The 9090-nt window shown below is 38.9% G+C and overlaps 1 protein-coding gene across 1 annotated transcript; it reads right to left on the reverse strand.

Annotated features, from left to right (window-relative positions):
• Nucleotides 1–1088: 1088 nt before the first annotated feature.
• Nucleotides 1089–5188, reverse strand: rsph3 (radial spoke head 3). Its single transcript, XM_051408576.1, has 8 exons — nucleotides 4986–5188; nucleotides 4067–4148; nucleotides 3833–3974; nucleotides 3599–3744; nucleotides 2912–3115; nucleotides 2105–2267; nucleotides 1838–1924; nucleotides 1089–1249 (listed from the first exon to the last, which is right to left on the reverse strand). The coding sequence occupies exons 1-8, from the start codon at nucleotides 5093–5095 to the stop codon at nucleotides 1176–1178; spliced, it is 1008 nt and encodes a 335-aa protein (XP_051264536.1). The 5' UTR covers nucleotides 5096–5188; the 3' UTR covers nucleotides 1089–1175.
• Nucleotides 5189–9090: the final 3902 nt, after the last annotated feature.

A 9090-nucleotide genomic window follows, 5' to 3' on the forward strand; every position in this document is an offset into this window, starting at 1 on the left:
ACCATAATACGAAACCAAAGAGTGATGTGACAGCCCTGCACACCGCTTTGTGCTACTTAACCGGCTATAAGCCTTTGTCACCACTTACATCATCATCAAGAGCACTTTCTTCTAACTACAATAGAGTTTTAAGCCTTTTGAAAATAAGTTAATAATTAAATAAATGTCTTTGATGCATCAGGTGGTTGTTTGGAATTTGGATTTGCACACAACCGAACGCTTTTTTTTGTTTTGTTTTTTTGTTTTTGTCGGGGTGTAAATTTAGCAGAGCAATGCAAAACATTCTTGAATTTGCCTGTACGAGCACCTGAACGAACTGTTTGCAGACTGATGCCAGATGCAAATAGATAAAGTCACAGGAAGCCACTTTGAATGGTGCTCTAAATATCTGGAGTTCCTATAAACCCACCTAGTCTGGAACTGATATCTCATTCCTTGATTCATTCTTTTCAAGATAAAACCTTTCTGTTTTTTCTCTGGTGGGTGTTTTGAAAAACCTGGTAACTGGCAGGAAATGTCTTCTGATAAGTGGTAAAATGGACAAATACACTGCGTGCCTGAAAGAATAAAAGGTTGTTTTGACTGGTTATCACAAAAAAAGGAGGTAAACGATAAGAGTGGAATACATTTAACAAAAAACAGTAAAAGTTTGCGTGTTACAGATCTTCCACTGGCAGGGGAAAGGGAGCGTGACCATGTCTGGTTTTATGACTGGACCTTTGTGGGTTTACAGTAATGTATTCACAATGAAGCCCACAATATGTTGATGAGAGCTGTTTTCCAAGATCAAGAATGAGACCCCTTATATTGCTTCATTCACTGACTGCAGCCAATTCATACATCATATATAAATGTTTTTATATTTACCAGCTCTAGCAGGCCAGCTATTAGGACTCCTCCATATATTATATTTAAAAAACAAATAACAACTGCTTTAAACAACAGTTAAGGTCAATTTTCATAGTAAAGTTACAGAATCTCTTCACTATGTGCAAACACGTGGACAAAAATATATAATATAAAGCTGCCTTTTTAAGATTGGAACAAACACTGGTATTAGTGATGTTATCAATGGCAACACATTGTAGTTTGATCAGGGGGAAATAATCACTTTATTTTAGAGAGTACATTCATGACCTTGACTTTTCTCAGTGAACCATTATCACTCAGTCTCTCTATGTGTCCGGTGTAGCTGGCTGCAGCTCTTTGAACCCCTCCAGTCTCTTCTGGACCACATCGTGGATGATAGCTGAAAGAGAGGACGAAGTGTTTCAATCAGTGACATTAACGACCTCTGTAATGTTTAAATGGAACCACTAGATGGCACTCCAACAATGTCTATGACCTGATGACCCCTGGAGGAGGACTGGTGAAATACCTTTCAGCTGTGAGGGACGATAACATCAGCCTCTAGAACACCTCGATTGAACTTGAACAACTCAGATGAAGGTTATGTTTATTCTACTTTCAGGAATACTTTGTTTCATTAGATGGACGGCTTTTGGAATTTCTGACTATTTTTAGTTTTTATCCATGACTCTCACGAGGGCAGATGATAATGGATCTTCTCCCTGCTCCCTTTAGATCAAGTCCTGTGTATTATCTTGTGACAGACTGTGTACATGTTTGGACTAGCGGTGCACAGTGAACAGATAATAAAAAATAAATACTGGTGCTTAATGATGGAGTGTTTGTAGGTAGTGGCTAGTCTTTTGGATGCTAACAGGATTTGTGCACGACTTACAAAGAGCTGGTTTGTATATTAGAGTATGGCTCAGCTTAAGCAGAGGAACACCTTCTAAACAGTTAAGAAAAAAATAACACTGTATTCCCTTACTGTCCAGCAGCTCTCTCGCTGTGTATCTCTTATCCAAACTGTTGTTAACCTCAGTCATCAGCCATGGGAAGAAATTAGTCTCAATATCTGCAAATCAGAACCACAAATATGGTAAAAGGTTAAACACTAATTCATATCAATGTCCTCATTCATGACTAGTCTCAGATCCACTGTGGGCAGCGGAGTGCAGTGATGCCCTCGTGTGTCGGAAAAGGAGAAGGCAGAGTTTGTGTGGAAGTTGATGCCAGAGACCAAAGAAAGGCTGACCTTTCTCCACAGGGTCGTAAAAGTAGCCGTGGCTTCTCAGTGAGGTAAAGACCGCTGGGAGGAGGTCAGCCAAGTGCTGCTGAGTGTACGCCCGGGCAGCAATCTTCTCTGCAGTCTCTCTTTCTTTCCTCAGCACCTCCTTCTGCTGGGCAATTCTACGCTCCTGAGGTCAGAAGAAACATGTTCTTAATGTGAATGATCAAGTGTACTGATTTGATACGATAGTGAGTCACAGGAAATATCCTCTAGCACACAGAACAAGATGCTTTTTTTAGGAATGTGGCAAACGCATGAAGACAAAGCCAGTAGTTATATATGGACACGCTGTTTGAATGACCAGTGGTATCTAGGAAATGCAAAGCAAAAACACCACAGCAATAAGCACACAGCAACGCACACAGAGACAGAATGTTTAATGGATAGTTTCATAGATAACAGATTGTTCGTAGAAAGGCCAGTGGTAGTTAGATAGCCAGTGTTAAGGTCAATGCTCGAATCATCTGGTAATTGGGACTGAGCTTATGGTTTTAGCAGATTTCATTGACAACGGTGTCGCCCTGGCAATATAAACAAACAGCTTATCCACGGATAAGTCTGATCAGTCTACTAGATATGTGCCAACACATCCTCACATAATACATAAATACATATATCTCCAACAGTGTGGTCATGTAGTGTCACACTGCTTGCAGCAAGAAGCTAAAGAAATAGGTTTTTAGTAGCCTGCTTGCAGACGTCTAAATTGTTGGTCATATAGATACATCAACAAAATAAAATGATCCAAATATTTCTAAAAAGTGTACGTACTTTCTCCTCGCTGTGGCGTCTCTCCTGCTCCTGAAGCCGCCGCACCTCTGCCAGCTCGTTATTTCGGAGCTCTTCGAAGGCCCTCTGCTGAGCCCTCAGACAGGCCAGCTCCTCCTCCTCCATCACCTCCTCCAGAGACTGCTCTATTGTCTTACCCACCAGGACCTCCAACACTGGCTGCACCTCGCTGTCAAAGTCAAACAACTGCAGAGGATACTAGTAGTAAGTGGTGTTACATTGTGCATTTTAAAACATTTTAGGTTCAACAGGTTTATTTTTTATCAACCCTGCAAACATTGTACATGTTCTCTGTCCTTAAACACCTACATGATAATAATTATTTCAACGGGGCCTCCAGAAATGTAGTATTGCACTTGCATACAGTTGGGGGACAAGTAAACTCTCCCTTCCCGTGTCTTTTAAATTGACTCCACACCGCAAGTTTGTAACACAGGGTTTCTGTTATACTGTAAATCTGTATTCCCCAAGACAAAGCTGAGACAACCCTGATGGCTTAACTCAGGTTAGCAGCTCCTCCTGAGTGACATCAGACAACTATAAACGGGAGTTTATATGTAAAATCAGTGGAGTTTCCCCTTTAAAAATTGTTTAATAAATGTTATTAGAACTATGTTGGGGCTATTAAGAGTAAAAAGTGTGATCAGGCGTCCCATTTGAATCACCAACCTCTCCCTCCTCTATCTGGGTTTCAACATCTTTGCCAGATTTGGCAGGTATAAAGAGCGGGGTCGCTGGTTTGTCCAAGAAAGCATCAGTCTGGCAGTCGATATCTGTAGCCACGATAACATTACTCAGTTCTTCAAGATAAAGCTCTGAAAATAAAAGGTCATAGTATTAGTAACCCGCTTTGGTTTCCAGCAGCACATTTGACAAACTCATGATGAACTGAATGTACTACACCTGTTTGGACATCAATGTGTTTTCTGCCCTGCAGGGCCTCAGGAGTCATGGGTTTGAACTGCTCCCTGGCTCGCTTTCGAGCAATGGCTCTCCTCCTGGTCTCCTGTTGCCTTTGTATTTCAACAGGGTCTGGCTGAGCCGTCTGTCAACGATGGGCGGTAATACATATTTTTAATGTGTTGAAAGAAAGCTAGCAGCAAAAACATTATCAAGCATAGTAAAATGGGTACATACTGTTGGTATGATGTGTTGAGCGTAAGTGTTTCCTCTGACAACACGACGGTCATACATAATGTTTCCATAATTACTGTGTGTCCTACATTGTGAAGGAGAAACACAGTGCAGACATGCAGGCAGCTCATTACAGCTGACCTTAACACAAATTCTGCCCATGTTGTCCTGGTCTTGACAGTTGAATAGGGTGGAAAGTACTGACAATATTAACTTCAGTGAAAGTAGTGATACAAGTGTAAATAATCTTCGATTATAAATAAAAGTCCTTCATTCAGAATTGTTTTCAAATAAAAGTGGAGAAATCTTCAATGTTTCAGAAGTATAAGTAGTCATTGTACAGAATTTGGCCCTTCCCAGTAGTGTACTGGTGCATGAAGAACTCGGTATACTCTACTTTATTTATGCCCCAATTTTTATTTGAAGAAGCCTGTGCAGCAAAGGATAAATGCCCGACATTTTCACATTGTCACTTAACTTCTGCTGCTTGACTTTAGGGAGTAAGGATCCTAAAGTGCATAGTTTGCAATCAGTGCTGGCCCACAGACTATGGGTGAGACAACTAACTGTTACATCAAAATATGCATTTTAAGTGAACTATTCCTTATTCCTTACTCCATCTACTCATTGAAATTTGGACAACTATGTCCTGCCTTCTCCATCCTGGAAAAAAGAAATCCAGGTAGCAGAACACAACTGAATACTGCAAAATATAAAACATTTGCCTCATAATAAGTATAAAGTACTGTAAAAGTACAGAACAAGCGTCTATTTAATTTACTGTAGTATTTCATCAGCTGGATGATTTGAGATATCGTAATAATAATATTATGATGTATCTTAGCTACTAGGGTAGCTGCTGGAGCTAGCAGGTTTACACTGAGGTTAGCGCAGTAACATAACAAACGTAAGTTAACGTTACTGTTCAGACGGAGGTTCCCGGTATTTGGACCGGGTCTCCACAGGTCGGGGCCGGCTCGAGAAGGTGTAACTGCCGTTTGGGTCGCTCTGACTCTGTGAAACAAAAGCCATTCTCCACCAGAAACCACCAGAAACCACCAGACACGGTAGTTGTGACAGTTAGCTAACGGTAATGTTTGGTAGCAGCCGGGTTACTACAGCAACCAGAGAGAACGCAGCGGGCTGTTGTAGCAACCGTCTCCAGGAAGTGCAGTATGACGTCACTTTCTTTACGCTACCCGTCCCCTTCACAAAATCTACATTTTACAGTTTTAAATATAGTTTATTTTTTATTGTTTAGTGAAATCAAACAATGTATTAAATTACTCACATACAGTAAAAATACAAGTGATGTTTATTAACCTTGTGTAATTTATTTAATTAATGTATTAGTCTGTCTGTTCATGTATTGTTTGTTTGCAAATAAAGTTTAAAAAATATCCCAAAAATACCAGGCAGAGTTACTTTAAAAATGTAATCTGATACAGTTACTAATTACCTGTTTAAAAAAATGTAGTCAGTAAACTACCTAACGTACAAAAAACCACCAAATGTGCAAATAAATACAAGATAAAGAGGAATGTCAATAATGAGTATTGATGTAAGTGTATGGTAAAAGAAAACAGAACAAAGAAATATTGGAAAAGAAAATAGAAACCAAGATTTTTAGCATCAAACTGTTGTTGCTAATGGCTACTACTACTAATGCTTTCGCTGCAACTGTAGTAACTACTATTTATACCACTAATACTATTATTTACTATTTACTTAAAGACATAATCAGATTACAGTTACATTGAGTAAAAAAATGGATTATTTAACAGGATTACAATTTTGAAATATGTCATTCTTTATACATCATCATACCCAAATTTTCCTGGGTTGTTTTCAGAGAGTTGTGTAGTTTTTGTGAGACCCAGCTGCTGGTTTAGTGGTTTGCTCACCCACAGCGACGGTTGAGGTAAGTAGTAACTGTGTCAGATTACATTTTTAAAGTAACCCCCCAAACCCTGCTGCTATGCTACTCGCTACTATTACCTATTACTCCCACTTCGCCTACTACAACTAATACTACTGCCACCACCAATAGTAATATTTATAATAACAATATGTATCTATTTTAACTTAAATTCAAATTAAATCTCAACACTATAGGTAATTTAATATCTGTTCTCCAGCTTTCTATCATTAATCGTCCTCAGCAGATAACGTTTGCCCAGTTGTGGAAGCAGATGTTCAAATATCTATTTACGAAACGAACACTTAATGTACGTCTCATCCATGTTGGCTTAAGGATTGTTGACTTCCTGACCTGGAATTATTTGTACCGTCAAAAGCTAAATGGACCTTGTGGTGTGTGTTTTGTCAACAGTGGTTTCCAAGGTCAGGATCAATCTAAAACAATATATATATCATATAAACATACAGTAGAGTGTCACAACAGTGCTAAAGCTATTCAGACGTAGTGGCTTTTCTTGTTCTGCGCAACACATTTGAAGAAGAAGTTCTGAGTATTACCGGTTGACATACAAGGACCACTTCCTGTACAAAAAAAGTCAAAAGGTGACAAACAAAAGTCAGCCTTGCACTGCACTTCAAGCACTCGTGATTTATCATGAAGATATGAGACAAAAGACAAAACTGTCAACCTCGGTGAAGTGGGTGAATTTGGAGAGTTAGTTGGTATTTGTATATTTTCTACTGATGTTGTAGTGGTTCTTATATAGTTAGAAGTAACAAGATAATATATTCAGTGAGTTGCTGTTGAAGTTTGACATCTGTTGCTCACCTTGGCCCTTTTTTTTTTTTTTTTTTTTGCATACTTATGTACCATCAAAACAAAATTGTACACTTGAAAACAGATTTGTTTTGTTCGCAGGCGGCAGTGAAATGTGGGCGGCAGGAGGCATTTAGTAAAGGAAAGCAGAAACTCATTTCAAGATGATGTTAACCACAGAGAGCATTTTCAGCTCTACGAAAAAGTCAGAGAAAAATAGGGCACCAACATTTACACAAAACTGTATTTGTGAGGCCAAAGGTGAGAGCTCTGTGGTTAGAGAGGATGTCTGAACCATCACATCTGTGTTCCCATATCAGAGATTTCATGGCAAAGATGATTGTGACATAATTCCTGCATGTTTGATTTGTGATATAACAGGTCACACTAACCATTCATTATATAACATTTCCATGAAAACTATACTTTGTTCGCAAACACAAACAGCCGAATATAGCTGCGGCTGTAGGAGAGGACGTTGTTGAAGCTATGTCATGTGTTTTTGATCTTTTTTAAAAGGAATAATGAACGTCTATTCAGTTGAGTGGGGATGTTTCTGTGCCATAAAGGGCTGGGATTTGCTCTCGTCCCCGCATGTTTATTGTTTATGCTCCAGCTGTCACAAATCATTACTCATTATTAAAGGGTAGACTGTTCAGCTTGCCACTGTGTTAGCCTTCTCTCATTAGCGTTGACTGTCAGCCATGAGATTATGCAACCAGCAGGGCACACTTCCACGCATTCATCTTTTTTTTCAGTGCAGTAATGTACTCATCATCTATTTTTTATTTATTCATTAAGGTTTATTCCACACTTGTAGCCTTGATCCTCTTTTACAAACCCCCAAAGTTAATTACTATATTTATGACATCTTGAATTAAACACAGTGTAAGGGAGGAACAAGCACCCACTTTGTAGCCAAAAGCCTTCCTCGGCGTCTCGACATGACCACCTGCTGTTTTAAAAACAGTAGGTGGTCAATCAAGCAATTAGGAAACTAGCTGGTAATTAAATTAATAGGCATCCAAGTGGAAAGAGGAGCTGTTAGTGATACATTAACTTACATGTACAATAAGAAACTAACAGAGGTTGAAACAGAGACAACAGACCTTTCTCACAGCAGCCATTTTGACATGACAGGATAAACAGTTGTTACACTAAATGGAAACAATCCTTAATTAGTATGACTAGTAGCACCTGTGTTTACCCTACTATTTCATGTTAAAATGGCTGCTGTGGCATACAACACATGCAACATAATGACCTACTAATGTACAGCTTTAATGTGGCGGACAAAATAACAGGAACACAGTTTCATTAAAGCCAGTGCACTAGCTCGAAACACCTACCTTTGTAAAGCATATAATGCTCAGTTTATTGGTTTTTATAAACGGTATAACCTGTATTTAATCAGGTAAACCCACTGAGATCAAGAGTCCTGAGTGTAAGACTGTTATTATGTGACCAAAGTTCCATATTTATAACAACTCGTTGAGATTAAAATCTCTTTTCAATGGTGCTATAGGTCACAAAACTATCTCAATAACAACAAAGCATGCTCCATCCACCGAGGAAGTCCATGAGATGTGGTTGAAAGCTTCATAAGAAACAAATTGACCCTTCTCTAACATTTTTTGCGCCCTGTAGGATAATTATTATTAATTATTATTCCTCCTGACACCCATTTGCTTTGTCTAATACAGACTGCTGATCTTCAGAAAAGGGCATAATTTCCACGGGGGATGTGGGGGACACGTCCATGAAACCTCTTTGAATGTTGTTCTCTTATTATCCTGCTTCCATAATCCACAGGAGAAAAGACAGGAGATAATAAAAATGAAAGCAGAATCAACTGAGTAAAATTAGCTAAATGCTAATTAGAGCGTTTTAGTAAGCTGTCATTAGTATTTAGCTCAAAGCACCACTGAGCCTAAGTACAGCCACACAGAGCTACTAGCGTGGCTGCTTTGTCTTGTTCACCATTTCCTGATAGTTTAAAGACCAAAACAATTAACCAGTTAATCAAGAAAGTCATCATCAGATTAATCAATAAGGAAAATAATGGTTAATCGCCGTCAGAGTTAAAAGTTCTGATCCAGCTTTGGTTTAAAGGTAGATTTTGGATGGTGAATTAAAACTCTCTGGGCACTCTGGGTTACTTAAGCATTCATTAAGAGACATTCTGGAGCCTCATTATTCATCAAATAACAATAAACTGTTGTTGCCAGTGTTTTAGTTGAGGTTTGGAAATAACCTGCAACCCAACCACCAGGTTTGGGCAAAGGTCTTT

Source organism: Dicentrarchus labrax, unplaced genomic scaffold, assembly GCF_905237075.1.
Source record: "Dicentrarchus labrax unplaced genomic scaffold, dlabrax2021, whole genome shotgun sequence".
In the NCBI taxonomy this organism is placed as follows: Eukaryota; Metazoa; Chordata; class Actinopteri; family Moronidae; genus Dicentrarchus; species Dicentrarchus labrax.

What these genes read in the sequence shown, in the direction of transcription:
- rsph3 (XM_051408576.1), bottom strand. Translation starts at nt 5,095, where the DNA reads ATGGCTTTTGTTTCACAGAGTCAGAGCGACCCAAACGGCAGTTACACC. An exon ending in CGGGAACCTCCGTCTGAACA is followed by an intron (nt 4,149 to 4,985) that starts GTAACGTTAACT and finishes TTCACAATGTAG; the next exon opens with GACACACAGTAATTATGGAA. An exon ending in CCCAGATAGAGGAGGGAGAG is followed by an intron (nt 3,116 to 3,598) that starts GTTGGTGATTCA and finishes TATCCTCTGCAG; the next exon opens with TTGTTTGACTTTGACAGCGA.